We start from the raw sequence: 17,873 nt of genomic DNA, 5'->3' as shown, positions 1-17,873 counted from the left end.
TGCTCTTCCTAAGAGCAGTTAGAGTGTAATGAATCAGTGTTGAGCACTCCTGCCAATGTGTGAATTTCTGTATAACCAAAGTATACTTTAGCAGACTGGAACACAATTGGAAAAGGGTACTTTTTTCACTAGCTTTTTTTTTTTTTTTTTTCTTTTTTTGAGTTATACTTAGAGAAATTTGAGCTTTCATACAGTCAAGACAAATGCTCTTCTGCTGTCGAATGCCCCAAATATTATCTAGGCTCTCTCTTTCTGTTCTCTACTCTGGCCTATGTATTTGACCCTCCAAAAAATCTTCCCATCTTTTATCCTCTTATCTCTGATTTAAGTTTTAAGCACTGTTAATTTGCAGTAGATTTTTAGAGGAATGTTTTTAATCTCATCACATTTTACACTGAACTACTCATAGATTGCATCATGTGCAAGGATCCTGGTAGTTACTGCCTGTGCTTAACATTTCTGGGCTTTTACTGTTGACTAATTTTCTTCAGACTGTTTCAGATGCACATGTGTCTCATTATTGAGATATTTCCAATTGGATTTCTGGTTGGAAAAAGCTGTAAAGCTTAATTTAATGTATATGTTGTTTTATTTTTTGTTACATTAAAAGATAATTTGAAAGTAGGACAACGGATTTCAGTAAGACCTCACAGTTGTCTTTTGAATGTGGTATTAAAAGTACTGAGGGTATCTGTTAGCAGTGTGAATCGAACTGTTTAAGGCTTAAGTTGTGTTAGTGTAACATCCTTATAGTTAATGTTCATGTACTTCACATAGCTTTTTTTTCTTTTCTGTGAATACGTTTATGTGATGTTTATAATATACAACCATGGAGGGAAGTTTCTATTGATGAGGGACTGGCATGGGCTCAAACAGTATAATGAATATGTTCATATTACCTACTGTAACAGGTCGTGAGTGGTCAGATTGGTCAAGTGAATTGCGAATTCCAGGTGATGAACTAAAGTGGAAGTTCATCAGTGATGGCTCTGTGAATGGATGGGGATGGCGATTCACTGTTTACCCTATCATGCCAGCTGCAGGTAAGGTATCATATATGGTGTTTACAGAAGGATGAGAGAGTAGATTTACATGTCTGTTTATTACAGTTGTATTTATTGCAAGATATTTACATGCCCAAGATCAATAGTACATTTTCATAAATACTAAGAAAACATTTTCATTCATACTAAGACAACATTTTCAATAAAGTCTTGAGAGCTGCACTTGTACATAGGGAAGAGATTAAAATATTTTGTGATCACTCAGTTTTTCCTCTTCATCAGTGAAAAGAGGATACTTTGCGGCACATTTAATCTTTTTTTTTTAATTTTTTTTAATAATGAATCTATTTTGGAATTAGGTGAATTACGTTATGAAAGTGCGCCTTTCTTCCAGTCCCTTCAAAGGGAGGTGGAATGGACCAATGCAGATGCAGACTTGTACTGTAGACTGCTGTGTTTGGTCAGCTAAATCCTGCCTATGTTCTGTTCTTATTCTAGTCTGAGGATAAATCTTCCCCACCTTTTGTTTTATTGGTTTTGCTTTTTGTTTCTTGCAGGCCCTAAAGACCTTCTCTCAGATCGTTGCATTCTTTCATGTCCCTCGATGGATTTGGTTACGTGTTTGTTGGATTTTCGCCTAAATTTTGCTTCTAACAGGAGTATAGTTCCTCGCTTGGCAGCTTCTCTTGCAGCTTGTGCTCAACTGAGTGCCTTAGGTAGGTGTTGTCTTAAACTAAAGCCTATTTGGTTGAAGCTAAAATGATTGTTTTAAGTAATTACCTTCTTTGTGTGCTTATGTTTCCTTAGCTGCTGGCCACAGAATGTGGGCCTTGCAGAGGCTACGAAAACTGCTCACAACAGAGTTTGGCCAGTCTATTAACATCAACCGGATTCTAGGGGATAATGATGGAGAAACACGAGCTTTGGTAAGAAGGCAGTCGTGCTCCCCTCTTCACATTTTTCATACTAAGATGTATGTGAAGCGTTAAAATGCTGGCCCTGAGGTACAACATTTTTGTTATTAACGGTAAAAAAAGAAGTGTACAAATGAATAGTTTTCTTGCACAGGTCTGCAAGTCTGTGAAGGTATTCCATTTTAGAGAAAAATTCCAATAATGTGTGGGTGTTGTTTTCGAATTACCAAAAAGTGATAGAAGTACTTTTCTATTAGGAAATAGATGTAAATGATACTTCACATAGCTAACTGCAGTTTGGGAAGTTAATTAGGTTTTGTCATGGTCATCTAAGTAATGTACTTTTAAAATACATACAGTAAGACTAACTTTCTAATTCTGTGGTTTCTCTAGAGTTTCACAGGGAGTGCTTTAGCTGCTTTGGTTAAAGGTCTTCCAGAAGCTTTGCAGCGACAGTTTGACTATGAAGACCCCATTGTGAGAGGTGGCAAACAATTGCTCCACAGCCCTTTCTTTAAGGTAATGGAGTACAATCAGTAAATAATTGATTATTATAGTTCTGACTTTTTTTTTTTTTTTTTTTGGGTGAGATGTGGTATGGTCACCTAGTTGTATATTAGAAACATTTTCTGACAAAATCAGAATATTACTTCCAAAAGGAGGACCTAGCTAGGCAAAGATGGGTAGGTCAGAAAAATATCTTGGGAGTACAGTAGACTACACTTTTTGATAAGTGATTTCTGAGTTGTCCTAGTAGCAGTGTTGTGTATTTTTATTTACTTAAATACTTTGAAGCTTTTGCTTACATCTATTTGGAACAGATAAGAATGTCTTGAAAGGAAGGCTGTTCCGTTTTGGACCCTGTACTTCAAAGTCAAAATAAACAAACTGAGGAAGTCCAGAGAAGAGTAACAAGAATAAAAGGCTGAAAAAGCCTCATATGTAGTAAAAATTAAACTAAGAGGACTTATCTATATTAAAGAAAATAAATTCTTAAAATATGTAAAAATTCATATAGGAAAGAAGTAATCCTTTGTTCACAATCTTCCATCAGCAACGTTGATTTGAAATTGAATCAAATTGAAAATTGATTTAATTGTATGAAGGAGACTTACTTTAGAAATGGAAGGTTAAAAGTTCCGCACGTGGCATTTGGTATAGAAAAGTTAATTAATCTAGGAGGGTTTATCACATGTGGGTAGTGAAAATTTCTGGATCAAAAAAGGAAATTAGATACATATCCATGTGAAATACTGTGGGTACGTTAGCTGCTGCCCCATCAATGGCAGTAATGAAGATGGCTTTTAATATCCCTTGCACTTTACATGTCTTTGAGACTATGTTAGGCCTTACTGATCTATGAGCTGTTCAACTACATGAAAAGCATATTACATTTTATTATACATTTTTGATACATCTCTAAAATGTTTTTTGATTATCTGCAGGTGCTTGTGGCTCTTGCTTGTGATCTGGAGTTGGACACTCTTCCTTGCTGTGCAGAGACCCACAAATGGGCCTGGTTCAGGAGATACTGTATGGCATCCAGGGTTGCTGTGGCTCTTGATAAAAGGACACCATTACCTCGCCTTTTCCTTGATGAGGTACTGCACAAATATTTTAAATGGTTCATGGAACATACAAAAGTGTTTCATTTAAAAATATATATACTGAGTTTGAAGTGTTTTATGCCAACTGTGGTACAAGTAACTGATAGCTTGAATAATATTGTTTAATTCAAAATATTTTACAGGTGGCAAAGAAAATCCGAGAATTAATGGCAGATAATGAAAATATGGATGTTCTTCATGAGTGCCATGATGTCTTTAAGAGAGAACAGGATGAGCAGCTTGTCCAGTGGATGAATAGGTTATTTCTTTCAACTGTTATTGGTTTGGTCTTGTGATGCTTCATTGTTCTACAGTGATAAAACACATTTTTTGTGATTTCTTAAAAGCTCTTTTAAAATTTTGGTTTGCATTTTCTGCAGACGGCCTGATGATTGGACGCTTTCAGCTGGAGGCAGTGGCACGATTTATGGCTGGGGTCATAACCACAGAGGACAACTTGGTGGGATTGAAGGGGCAAAAGTCAAAGTCCCAACTCCATGTGAAGCTCTTGCTACACTTAGACCAGTGCAGTTAATTGGAGGTGAACAGACTCTGTTTGCAGTGACTGCTGACGGGAAAGTAAGGATACAACACATAATTGTTTGTTAGATTGCCTTGAAATATTTCATTTTCAGTCGAAATAGATTCAGCCTAATGAAAAATAATGTGCATAGCATGGATTTTTTAAATTATTATTATTACTACCACTACTACTATTGGTTTATTTTATTTTTTAAAGAAACAGAACTATACCAACTCTGCCAGTGCAGTCTAAAAATTCCGTGTACTGTACCATTAAATGCATGGAACTAGATATATATTTTAGTTGTCAGTTCAAAACAGATCAGATTTTGGAAAGCAAAGCTGAATACCCGTAACGTGCTCACAGTCTCATAAAAGAGGACAGACAGTAAAATGTTATGACAATGATGTCTCTCAAACAGGGGAGAGGTGTAATTGGAATCTCAGGTTGTTCACAGTTGGCTAAATGCCTCTAAGTTAGATATTGCAGGTTCTAATTAGCAGATGCTGAAATCCTGAGAGAAAAGGAGCACTGTGCAGAGGTTTAGTGCAAGGTACAGGAAAAATAAGTTCACAAATTGAAAAAAAATACTTATTTTTATACAGATGGCAGCTTTGTGTAAAGAATGTAATTTAGAATTTTAGCTAGAACATTTTTTAAGTTACATTCATGTAGTGAGATACTCTCATGATTTTGTCCTCAGCAGTCAGTATCATCCTTGTTAACGAGCCACAGAAGGGTAAGGGGCAGATTAATGATGTCACTTGGCATCATTCTGTTGAGAGAAATTACTTTCAGATAGATGAAAGGAGAGTGAAAAGCAGTACTTGAAAATGTATTTATGGGATGGGAGAGGAAGAAGTAACTGTGTTTAGGTGTGTATATTCCACAGAAGAAAGAAAACTGGAATAGTGCCACTTGAAAGAAACCTACAGGTGATAAACGATTCTGTAACATTATCACACAGAGCTGTGGTTTCTTGATACTTTTACAAAGTCAGCCTTAGGGTTGAAAATGGAATATCTCATTGACTTATATGTAGCTGTATTTTCACTCGTTTGTGTGTGCAATATTTCAAAATACTTCTTATTTTCCAGAAGATGGTATAGAGGTATGCAAGACACTGTTTTTTCAAGCTTTCCTTTAACTGTATTCTAGTATACATCCATTAAGAATTCTTCTCTATAGGTCTAGTGAATGTTATTCGAGAGAAAAAACATAATGTTATTCTTCATTTTAAAGCTTTATGCCACTGGATATGGAGCAGGTGGTAGGCTTGGAATTGGAGGAACAGAATCAGTTTCTACTCCAACTTTACTGGAATCCATTCAACATGTGTTTATAAAGAAAGTTGCAGTGAACTCAGGAGGAAAGCACTGTTTGGCATTGTCTTCTGAGGGAGAAGTTTATTCTTGGGGTGAAGCAGAAGACGGTAAACTTGGTCATGGAAACAGAAGGTAAATAACACTTTGAAATACTGTTTTGAAAACCTATTAATGGATACTTATTATAGTTGCTATCTATTTGAAATGTTGTATGAGCACTGCCTACATGGAGAAATTACTGTCAAGTAGCGGTGTGGAAATATACATTTTTAAGTTGGAGAACCACAAAATATTTTTCAGATAAACAGTTACTCTGATTTCTGTAATCAGACTTTGTGTTCCAACGCATCGATGGATGCTGAAGTCCGGTGGCTTTCCTTTGGGATCTGTCTTGCACTTTAGGGAGCAGTACTGCCATTCTGCTTCTGATCTCAATATGCATTGCTGCCTGTATTAAAGCAAAAGTTCTGTTGTGTTAAAGATAACAGTGTTTGGATCCAAAAAGAAAATGTCCATGGGGTGCAAGAGTGCATTTTATGCTAGAAATTTTCATAATGTATCTTAAATTGGACTGATTTTTCCAGGGTAAATGCTTAGCTTTCACTAGATTTTAATGGAAGTGGTTTTGTAGTTTCAGCTTACCCGTAATGCTGTAGTATAAAGTACGGTAAAATACTTCAAGCTTTTATAGACCTGTAAAACATTCCTAGATGACTAATTAAACATATATCTTTAGGATATTAAGCTGGAGCAAAAGCAAATACTCAGTTATTTCACATGTCCTTGTAGTCATTTTAAAAACCTCTCTCCATAGATTAGTGAATGTGAATGGTCTGCTCTAAAAGTTTTGTCAAGGCAACTATTTTCTTTTCAGCCCTTGTGATCGTCCCCGTGTAATTGAATCTCTGAGAGGCATAGAAGTGGTTGATGTTGCGGCTGGGGGAGCCCACAGCGCCTGCATTACAGCTGCAGGAGACCTTTTCACGTGGGGTAAGGGAAGATATGGACGCCTGGGGCATGGAGATAGTGAAGACCAGCTAAAACCTAAACTGGTAAGAAACCTTCGGAGTTTTATGTAGCCATTGTCCTGTTCTTCCCTTCTGATTTGCAACTTTTTGGATTTCTGCATGTTAAGAATGCAGTGGCAAAATGGTGGCATGTATTTGTAAGAAATGAACAGTCGCTTTAGAAAACAGGAATAGATTGGAGGAATAAAGCGAAAAGTGGAGCTGTAAAACTTTGCTGGAGGTCACTAAACATTTTTTTAGGAATTTGTCTTGGAGAAGATTAACAGAAAACCCCAAGTCAAACACTCCACCTGCCAGGAAGTAAATTCCACCCCTTCACAAGAGTGGTTTGCACTGAAAAGTACCAAAGGAGCTCCTTGTCTCCTGGGTCCCCTCATTGTTCACGTTCTGGAAATATGAGTGATGACTGTGATAGTCACTTGCAAACTACTGTAATTTTACTCTTAATTCCCATGATTGAACACCAAGATGTTGCTGAAGTATATAGTAAGTTAGTAAGAGCTCCACCTAAGTAATTACAAGGCATTTAATTGCTATTTGCTAAAGGAATTTGAGTTAAGCAATTATTGATTAAGATAGCTGTTCCTATTTGATTCTTAAGTGGTAAATCTGAGAGCCTGGACAGTACTGAATATGGCAAGAATCAGTGTACTGATTAGCTGATGAGTTGTAATTCAGACTGCTGTATTCCTGTCAACTAGACTGTAAGAGCCTAAAGTTACAATAGTGCTCTTAAGAAAACTGCCTGGCCTTTCAAATGAGAGCTCATTTTGCTAGCTGTTTTCTCTTGCTGAAAATACAGCAAAGATTGCATTAGTTGAATCAAACTGAATGCTAGCTTGTTACTTTTTTTTGTAGCTCTGTGCAAACATTAACTTTTTTCAGTGCTTGAATTTGTGGGATGAAGGTATTGTACATTCTTAGTCAATTCTGGCACTCTATCACCTGTCTCCAATTGTTCTTGTTCCCCTGCCTTCCAAAAAACAAGGCCTACCCATCTCTCCTATACGTCTTTCCCCATTCCACGTTCTTAGTTAGTATGAACATAGATAATCTGTAGATGAGTTGAAGTATGTGAAGTTCCATGGTGCTTTGAATGATGGATTGTGCAACCTGCAACCTATTTCAAGTAGGGGTGAGGATGCGGAGGGTGCAATACATGTGGGTCACCATCCTTTTACTTTATAAATCCAAATCCTATACTTCATCACTAGATGGCAGCATTTCAAAAGATGTTGATTAAAATCAGATCATGATGCAAGTACTGGAAAATTGTAAACTAGTAGAAGAGCATTTGAAAATAAGACTTTTTTTTTTTCTTACGGTATACAGTACTCACCCAGACAACCTGAAGTTATTTTAACAGAATAGAGCCTTTGATAACCTTAGGTGTTTCGTATGAATTGTTTTCCCTGACTTTTTGGTCAAAAAAATTTAACTAGTTCACCAATTGAAAAGAACAATCCAGTATTTAAAATACATGGTTAGTTTTCATTTTTCTGATTTGAAAAGAACAAAGCCCTTTGACTTGTTTTTATTTGCTTGTTCCTGTGGTCTTTCGGAGTTGTGGTTCCACTAAAGCATCTTGCCAAGTTGGGTTTGTCATCTTTTCTGAAACTGAATGACTGAGTCTTCTATTATGAACAAAAATGGGCGATTTATTTACAGGTGGAAGCTCTCCAGGGCTACCGTGTGATTGACATAGCCTGTGGCAGCGGAGATGCACAGACATTGTGCCTGACTGATGATGATACAGTCTGGTCCTGGGGTGATGGAGATTATGGAAAACTTGGGAGAGGAGGCAGTGACGGCTGTAAAGTACCAATGAAGGTATTTGAATGTAATTTTTTCATTGTTTTAGAAAACATGAGGTTGATGGAGAATGCTGAAGACGCATTTGTCAATATTTGCAAACTTCTACCCGTCCTAGGACATCAGGATCCTTCTGATTGTTGTTGAGAAAGAACTTTTTAGGCTACAGTAGGTCTTCAAATCTTGTGCTGATACTTAAAGTTGCACTTGAAGGTTTTTTCTTTGGAGAACATTGCCAGTTCCAGCAGTATTTATCATTTTAATTTTGGTTCCTGTCAAAATGTTAGATTTTGCCAAGAAATCTTCATATTTCCATACTTCCAATATTTCCAATACATTTCCATAATACTGCTGAAGTCATACCTGAATTCCAGAACAGGGTATTGATTGATTGATTGAAAAATAATCTTACTTTATATTAAACCTTTCGTGTGAATGCGTGGTTGACCTGGAATTTCTTTATACGTTACAAATGAAATCCCATGGTTGACTTGGAAATTCTTCATATGTTACAAATGAAATCCATGTAGCCATCTAATTTGAATTACAGCACTTGTTATGAAGATGAGCATTGTTTGTATTTGGGAACTGTGTCACTGTGTATAGGTATGCACAGTGGATTGTAGATTTTTAGTCCAGAATCACACTTTATTACCTGGATACAAGTGTCCCAGTTCTGTTTCCAAGTGGACGAAGCCTATCCCAAATATCAGTTTTTTTAATCGCATGATGTGACACAATATGAAAATAGTTTGTTTGCATTTCATCGATCATCAGTCTCATAGGATTGATGGTGTAGTGGCATAATGACCTACACAGAATAAATAGGAAGATTGTACTGGTGGTTTAAGCATTTTTGCTGTGTTGGGATAATCATATCTGTGTCATACAAGCTAGGGATGATTGATGTTGAGTATTTGAAGACAGAGCCTTACCATTTCTATTAAGGAACAACTCCTGAGTAGCTATTGCCGAAACATATTAGAGGTGATCTTTAACAGTTTGCCAAATCTGAGCTTCTTTTTAACGTTTTAAGTAGTAAATTGTAGAAAGATGAAAGGAGTAGCATTCTGCTAAATGATCTACATACACATTTTAATTTATAAATACACATATAGGCAAACACTTGCTCATTATATTTTACTTCAGACAGTGCAGTCTATGAAACTAGAACATCCTTAATTAACTTCAATTTCATTTGATATTATTTTCCTAGATTGATTCCCTCACAGGCCTTGGCGTGGTTAAAGTCGAATGTGGATCACAATTTTCTGTGGCTCTTACAAAATCTGGAGCAGTATATACGTGGCAAGTATTTCGTATTAGTTATTTTGACAGTGTTAGATGCAACTTTGTCTACAACAGGTACTAGCAGTATACTGCCTTCACAGTTTTAAATTGCCCCGCCATCAAAAACTTCTTTGAATTCCTGTGTCTTGATTAGTAATAAAATCTACTACTTTGAGGAACATCTTGTAGTGCTATTTGAATGAAGAATTGAAGTATTTTGTCTTGGAAACCTAAGCACAGAGTTGTCATTCCAGGCATTGACCACTATAAGATGCACAAGTTCCAAGGAGGTCAATAAAAGTATAAGCCTGAAGTGTCATGCAGGGTGGCAGATGATAGCATAAATAGGATTTTCATATGTTAGCAAAATTGTGTGTAGCTTGTGGTGGCTGCAGTCCGAGAATTTGATATAAGTTCATTGTTTTAATCTTCCTATGCCATTCCAAATTTTGTAGTTTAAACTACTAGACTGAAGTGTTTAAAAAGACTAAAAATATCTTCCCAACATCCTTCTTCCCCCTTGTTTGCATGGCATTAGGGAGATCTGTACAAAGTTTCAGTGTCTGTGGTCAGTAAACATACTGTTTTTGCAGATGAATGCTTGTAGTACTTCACCATTTTAAGAGGAAAAAAGCAAACAACTCCGTGCAAAAGTGGTAAAAGAACGGACACAGAATAAGTAGGGACAGCACGCTGGAGGTTTAAGAACTTTCACTATATCAGCAGAATCACACCCATGTCATACGAGCTAGCGATGTATAATGTTGAATATGTAGAGAATATTCTGGTATTAAACTGTTTATAAATACATCTACAGGCCACATGTCAGACGCAGTCTGTCATTCCATTTTTTCCACAATTAAAACACAGTTTTGCAATGTTTTACCTTCCTGTGCAGGGGCAAAGGAGATTATCATCGGCTAGGCCATGGATCTGATGACCATGTTAGAAGACCACGACAAGTGCAGGGACTGCAAGGAAAGAAAGTCATTGCTATTGCTACTGGGTCTTTGCACTGTGTTTGCTGCACTGAAGATGGTATAAAAATCAAATAATTTACTTAGTTCTCAGTACTGAATTAAGAAAAATGAAACCTTGTTTTATAGTCAGCTGTTGGTAGGTTGTCCTTACTAAAAATGCTGATCCTCTTATATGTGTGGACATATTTTGTGTTTGCAGATGTTGCATATTTCTTGAGCAGCAAGCATGTCATTGATTTAAAACGATCACATGAAACCAGCTGAAAGTTTTTAATTAATAAAAAAATAGAGACTTAAGTTTCATAAATGCTGATGGTCAAAGCAAAATATAGAGCTCCCAAAGTAATTACAGATTGGTCAAGCAGTAGAATGAATGGATTTGGCTTTTTCTTTTTTACAGAGTCTTCTGATCCTACTGAGGTGTTTAACTTGCTAAATGAATCACTGCATAAACAATATTGCTTCTTACTGAGCAGGTTGAGAAGCTGAATATTCTTTGTAGCAGACTCCCACATTTGATTAACAAGTCTGCACAATAACTGAGTGTTTTATAGGTGCTATTGAAATCGGGTATAGCTGCAGATAATGAATGCTCAGAAGCGGGATTGCTATTTTAAAAGTATTTTCCAATTATCTTGCAGCAATAAGCAGCCATTTTAATGTCCTGTCTCGTAATACAGCCCATTACAGGATCTTTCTTATACAAAATGTCAAGCCTTTTCTAATTATTTTTTGTTTCAATATCAGCTTTTTTTGCTGTTAAACTATCAAATATAGGCTGGTTCTGGTGTACCTGTTATTCTTCTGATCCACCATTTCATTTCTTCCTGTGCTGGAAAAGAACTATTAAAGCTATACAAATTGTGAGGAAATAAATGCATCTTATCCTAGCTGCTCGACATAGACCATGGCTTAACTGTGTTGTTCAAGATTTATCTGCATTAGATAGTGGATTTCAGGATGGCTGTCAGTCCTAAAAATCTTGATTACCATCCAAGGCCTCCTTTGATTAAATGATTTATAAAACCTGATACAAAAAAAAAAGGCTGGTGGGGGAGGCAAAAAGCTTCAGAACAATTAATTGTTTTTCTTGGTTTAGGGGAAGTGTATACATGGGGAGATAACGACGAAGGGCAGCTTGGAGATGGAACAACTAACGCCATCCAGAGACCACGCTTGGTTGCAGCACTTCAGGGTAAAAAGATCAACAGAGTAGCATGTGGCTCAGCACATACTTTAGCTTGGTCAACCAGTAAACCTGCTAATGCTGGCAAGCTCCCTACACAGGTAATATTTCTGGCTTATTGCATTCAGATTTTAAATGTACTTAGTATGTGTATTGCTGATCTTTCAGTAGACGTATTTCCTTCCTAAATCCCTGCATAAGCTCAGTGTGCTTTGATTTGGCTTTGAGTTACTTGTTTTTACTTCCATATTTCCAAAGAAGGATTCCAGTTTTCCGAGGTGAGACTCACTCTTCATTCAGTGTTAATCCAATGCAGAACAGTAACTCAGTTTGCAAATTGGCAGGAATTTTAGTTCTGTATTCCAGCCATGAAAATCGTATGTCTTCCAGGGGAGTTCTTCATTGCTTTCTTTATGTTGAGAAGTTTAGATTTTGAATATTTTTTCTTTCAGCTGTAATGCCTGGGAGTAGTGATGATGGGATGTAAAATATGTCTGGTTATGAATAAAGAGATTTGTAAAATAAGGACTAGCAAGAGTAGTCTCATTGTCGTGTTTCTAATACTTGTTCTGGTTGAGATGGATACTATTAGTATTTTTTATAAACAGCTTAACTCCATGAATTAAGTTTTGACAGTGTGAATAAGTAAATATCTGAATTTCTAATACAAATTTGCCTACAAATCTCATGAATGGTTATTCTATTTAATAAAATAAAATATATAATAATTCTAAATTGCATTTGGATATCATTGCCTTATTATAGGTTCCTATGGAGTACAATCATCTACAGGAAATTCCCATCATTTCATTGAGAAACAGGCTTCTGCTGCTGCATCACATTTCTGAACTCTTCTGTCCTTGCATTCCAATGTTTGATCTTGAAGGAAGACTTGATGAAACTGGCCAAGGACCCTCAGTTGGTTTTGACACATTACGGGGAATTCTGATATCACAGGGAAAGGTATTTATCAGAATGTTTTTAAGGGAATGATTTGTAGCTGTAAGTGAAATGTGCTGTTTAAACTGTTTCTGAAGAAAATAGAGCCATCTATCTCCATTTGTTTTTTAAGTTGTATATCAAATATTTGCATTCTGATTATGCAAACTTCTTTCTTTGTGAACATGTTATTTTTATTGTTTTCCTCAGTTCTTCATCATAGATTTGTTGTGTGTTCATCTTAAAATAACTGTATACTTCAGTTTGTAGTATAGCTGAATTCTAGAGTATTCAGTAGATGGTATCCTGGAAAAAAAAAGATACATATGAAATGGTCATTGTCTGCTTTTCCTATTTTAGTTGTTGTGATGAGGTGATCTAAAACTCTGTGCAGGTACAGACTTGTTTTAGACTGAGCTATAAGTGAAGACAGAACACAGAGGAGTCCGATTTCAAATCAGTAAAGGAAGTGGATTCTTACAGTTTTAAGTAAATTCAGTCATAAGAAAATCCAGATAATTATAATGCTTGAAGGCTACAGCGCTTATTCAAAACTTCAGATGTGGGAAGCCTTTAAAAACCTGACTTGCCTTCAGCATGATCATCAGTTTTGGATCTGAATTTTCTCACTGTCGTAGTAACTTGTCTAACAAAAAATGATAACCTTATATAAACAAAGTCTGCTGGGAGATATATTTGAAAAGAGAAGCAGTTAAGTTTCCCTCTGCAGTGCTGCTCTGTGTCCTTAAATGAGACACACGGCCTGTAACTAGGCTCCTTAGCATGTGTTGTCTCAAGGTCTCTTTCTCTAGACTCCAGTAAAATAGTTTAGGAGAGCAATCCAGCAGAAAGCATGCTTCACAGACCAAGAGAAGACTGCACACTTTTCATCAAAACCTACACTGGAAAAAAAGGAAAGAGAAATCCTAGCTATTCTGTTCATTACACTTTTATATGTCAGCGCTATTAATAGGCAGTCTTTAGGTATATTATGTTTAGTATCGGAATGGGTGTGCAGGAGGCACATTTTGCATAATTAAGAGTCTGCATAACAGTTACAGAAAGGCTTCAGATATAAGACAAAATGTGATATCAGACATTTTATGTCAAAAGCATTAAGCAGAGACACCAGAAGTTGCGATGCCATATTCATATCTAGGCATTTAAGTCAGGCTTACCTTCAGGGATTCCAAAGACTTAAAAATCTTTTTAAAGCTTGCTTGAAACTGACCGTGTAACATTTGATCCAAACGTTTAGTGAGAGAACCTCAGACACTTGAATTTGCATGAAAAGTCTTATTTTTTAGTTTATTTTTATTTGTTTGTTCATGGCATTCCATAGTAAGATAGTCTCATCTTTGGCTTTTTTGATTGTTTTTCGCTGACAGTAATTATTCTCCATATACATATATTATTCTGGTATAAATTAATTTATACCTATGCTCAGTGGCATGTTGGTCGCTTAGTGATAACTGAATCTGGGTGCAGTACAACTTTTCAAGCCCTGATTTTGGGTGATGCAGGAGAGGCTTTCTTTACTTTTTTAGTATCCCATCTGTTTCAGAGTTGGGTTGTATTAGCACAAATAACATGATCTTTAACTAACGCCTCACAGCTTTATCTTCTGTTGGTTTTGTTTATTTTTAGTATTTCAAAAGTATTTGATACTTATTTCCGTTTCTTCTAAAGAAAAACTCAGAAGTGTTATGCCTTTTGTAGTGTTTAGTGATATACTCAGAAGGAGATTGCTGAAGGATAGTATTGCAGGATCAGTTTCTCTGTTCTGCTGAAGAGTCTTTCTTTTCCTTAGTTCAAATAAGTATGTATTTTATCTGTGAAATATGTGCAGCTTTCTTATTTGCTTGCGGTTTTGCCACTATCTGGATTTTTTTGTATTTTTCTTTTTTAGGAGGCAGCTTTCAGAAAAGTTGTGCAAGCAACTATGGTGAGAGATCGTCAGCATGGGCCAGTTGTAGAGCTCAACAGAATACAGGTACTTAAGCTCAAGTTTTGATTTTACCATCTGTATGTTTAGTACACAGTCCTACACATTTGTCAAGTTCCTTTATGTTTCAGCTGTTTGGTATCTGAGTACTGAAGAGTTGGATTTTTATGAGAGAATCAAACAATGAAGAAGCGAATGCAGAAAGGGCTGCTCATTTTCTCTTCAGTATATTTTCATCCACACTGTAGTTGTTCGGGGGATGTGGGTCACTTATATTGAGTGAATGATTTAGACTCTAATGAGCAAAGTATGTCCTGTTTGACAAAAGACCACATTTTCAAAACTTGCTACGTTAGATAACTTGAGAGTAGTGATTCTGATGCCTTTCTTACCTTTCCAAATGGTCACATGAATTATTCAGCTGTTGCTCTCCTAACAGAGCACATGAAGGAAAAGCAAAAAGGCAAGGAAAAAAAGTCCTTGAATGTAACTAAAAATCAGGCTGATAAGGTCTTGTCCTTTACTGGTCATCACATGTGGTCATATTGATCGCAGAACTGTTTGATACAAAAGGGTTTTTTTCCTTACATTGATGTTAGAAGATGTGATGTTGTGCCTCAGGCCAGATATGTCTTTTTCCCGTAGATACTTCTGTAACATAGAATAGTAAATGATTGTTTTCCTTTAAATGGACTGAAGCCTGGTCTTACAGAGTTCTCATGCATTTATTTCCTTTAGTGGTGGTTTTCTTTCTTTATTGTAAAAAGTAAGAAAACCTATTCTTTCTAAGGCTAGAATGGAGAAATTGTGAAGATGCTGACTAATTAGTAAACATAAGCACATCCTGTTGTGGCTGGACCGTGTTTCTTCTTCTTTGCAATTTCCTATGGGCACGTAACATTTCTTGTGGTAATGTTAGGTCTTTGTGGAGAGCTTACAGCAGGCTTCCAGCAGTCAAAGTGGGCCCCTAAGGAAGCTGGAAAGGGACTTCTTACAAGGTGTGTAGTGATAGGGCAGGGGTTAATGGTTTTAAACTGAAAGAGGGTAGATTTAGATTAGATCTAAAGAAGAAATTCTTCACCATGCAGATGATGAGGCTGCCCAGAGAAGCTGTGGTTGCCCAAAATCCCTGGTAGTTTTCAGGGCCAGGCTGGACGGGGCTTAGAGCAACCTGGTCTGGTGAAAGGTGTCCCTGCCAATAGCAGGCGATTTGGGACTAGCAGATCTTCAAGGTCCTTTCCAACCCAAACCATTCCATGACTCTCTGATTAAAATGTGTTGCTTTAGTTTATTATTTGGGATGTTGAACCTGAAGAGAGTGCCACAGGTTTTCTCGTTAGTTTTTGTGTGTGTGTGAATTCAGAAAGTCCAATAAAACAGTGCAAGTAGTTAACTTTAGAGCAGGGAACTAGTCAATAGGTTTGGGGCTCATTTCATGGTGTCTTCCTCCTCCTGTTGAGTTAATTAATTAAGATAGGCTTTTTCTTGTATTCCTGTTCTTTACTTGAATCCGTTTTGAAATCTAGAAAAGAACTGGTAGCTGCAGGGCTTCCCTTCTTCATAGCTTCTGGGGAAAATGAAGTATTGCTGTAACACAAGTCAGTCCTAGGTTTAGCTAAGTGAAGGCTGCAAAAGACCAAATTCTTAATCTGGCCTGATTACAAAGTACCAAGTATGGGTCCTAATTTCTTCAGTTAGCTTTTGCAGAGAACGAAAGTGCAGGCTCTTAGACTGTTCAATCCTTTATAATATTTAACTGAAGAATCAAAGCTGCTTTACGTAGTCTCAAACAGCTAATTGTCAATGTTAAGAACTTAAATCTTATTTGCAGTTGAGTTTAACTGCAGCTAGGCTTTACGATCCCTTTGCTTTCAGAAGACTCTTCTTACAGTTTACATATTATATGGTGCAGTCATTTCAGTTAATCTTCCTTGTAAGATAAAAACTCATCTGTTTATTTCATAAAGTTTTTTCCAGATACTGATTTGTTTTTCAAAATATTTCCTCAGATTAACTTTTTGTTCAGTGGTTTCTTTGGAAGTACCAGGACTGGAAATAACAGCTGTCTAACTTGTGGTGTAAAAGCAAGCCAAACATCACTCCTTTGTCCTGTGGTCAAGTTTTACATGAACCAGATTCCTGTAGAGTAGATCACATTCACCTTCCAAGCTACTTGGCCCTGGATCTTTTCTGTTGGGAGCCTTGTGATAGGAGGACACAGTAGTTCTATGTAATTTTCCAGCTCGAGGTGTGTGAAATACATCATGGCTGTAACTGCAACTCACCCAAGTGCCAGCCTGGTATTCCTATAGCATAAAATTGAGGGTAGACACTTTATGGTTTAAGGTGTTGTATGAGGACAAGCTTGAATGCACTGAGATAGTTTGGGACACTGCTGGAGGTCTCTGTAGGGCAGAAGAAAGCAAATTTAATGAAGGTTTTATCCATATGACTTGGGCCTTGTTCTGGAAAGGTGTGATAGAAGCAGTTGAAGACTGACCCAGAAAGTGAACTAACAGTGACATGTCTGGACGGGTCTCCAGTGGTCAGGTTTACTTACTGACCCTCTTACTAGCAGGTCAGATTTACCTAGTACTTTAATACCAGTGTAGCTCATGTGGTGTCAAATGGACAGGGTGTTATGACCTATAGGCAAACACATTCATGCTGTTAAATTGTATCTTGCCTTTGGATGAAAGAGATTATCACAACAGTTGAAAGGAATTTCTTCCCCTTAAAAGGGAAATAAATTCCAGTTATCAAGGAGAATGTCTGCTTTCAGGAATGTAATATTGCAAAGGATCTCCTGGTTCAATGATCTCTACTGTCATGAGAGGAGTGGCATGCTCATGGATATACAAAATACCACTTTAAGAACTGTTTCTTCCTCCTCACTAGGGCTCCTTATTAAATGTGGGTTACGGAAATCTTACTAGCATGATGATTAAAAATTATCTGATCTTAAAGTAAGCGCAGCATATCAATGAATTAATTATTTGTTCTTTTGTGAGTCTTATACTTCAGTTTAAATAACATTCCTCCTTCCTGGTTATTGTCTTCTGCCTTATCAAATGTGCTTTTAAAGAACACTCATTTTATGACAGCCTTCGTTTTCCTACACTGATCAGGCAGAGCTATTTTTGTCTGCTTGTGTAGAATAGTCTTTCTTTAATCTTCAACTTTTTATACAGTATTTTTTGGTAGCATTTCAGTTTGAGCATAGATAACTGAAACCTTCATGGGACAGGTGAGACTGTGCCTGAGCTCTTGTAACTATCACACTGATACTTCTCTGCCTCTTCTGGAGATTCATTTAATGG

At 36.7% G+C, this 17,873-nt stretch overlaps 1 protein-coding gene across 4 annotated transcripts in view; it reads left to right on the top strand.

Annotated features, from left to right (window-relative positions):
* The window catches only part of HERC2 (HECT and RLD domain containing E3 ubiquitin protein ligase 2), a 114,938-nt gene that overhangs the window by 88,469 nt on the left and 8,596 nt on the right, over nucleotides 1–17,873 (top strand). For all 4 annotated transcript variants that reach the window (XM_082053874.1, XM_082053875.1, XM_082053873.1 and 1 more), the window contains 15 exons: nucleotides 912–1,043; nucleotides 1,562–1,720; nucleotides 1,812–1,930; nucleotides 2,312–2,437; nucleotides 3,364–3,519; nucleotides 3,669–3,784; nucleotides 3,906–4,104; nucleotides 5,291–5,505; nucleotides 6,248–6,425; nucleotides 8,070–8,231; nucleotides 9,430–9,521; nucleotides 10,402–10,541; nucleotides 11,583–11,770; nucleotides 12,435–12,632; nucleotides 14,518–14,601. In XM_082053874.1, coding sequence (XP_081910000.1) covers nucleotides 912–1,043; nucleotides 1,562–1,720; nucleotides 1,812–1,930; nucleotides 2,312–2,437; nucleotides 3,364–3,519; nucleotides 3,669–3,784; nucleotides 3,906–4,104; nucleotides 5,291–5,505; nucleotides 6,248–6,425; nucleotides 8,070–8,231; nucleotides 9,430–9,521; nucleotides 10,402–10,541; nucleotides 11,583–11,770; nucleotides 12,435–12,632; nucleotides 14,518–14,601 — 2,264 coding nt within the window. The remainder of the gene's footprint in view (nucleotides 1–911; nucleotides 1,044–1,561; nucleotides 1,721–1,811; nucleotides 1,931–2,311; nucleotides 2,438–3,363; nucleotides 3,520–3,668; nucleotides 3,785–3,905; nucleotides 4,105–5,290; nucleotides 5,506–6,247; nucleotides 6,426–8,069; nucleotides 8,232–9,429; nucleotides 9,522–10,401; nucleotides 10,542–11,582; nucleotides 11,771–12,434; nucleotides 12,633–14,517; nucleotides 14,602–17,873) is intronic.

Source organism: Streptopelia decaocto (genome assembly GCF_964273445.1).
Source record: "Streptopelia decaocto genome assembly, chromosome: 1".
NCBI lineage: Eukaryota > Metazoa > Chordata > Aves > Columbiformes > Columbidae > Streptopelia > Streptopelia decaocto.
The sequence above is the reverse complement of the archived record's forward strand: the minus strand, read 5'-3'. Positions and strand labels throughout refer to the sequence as shown.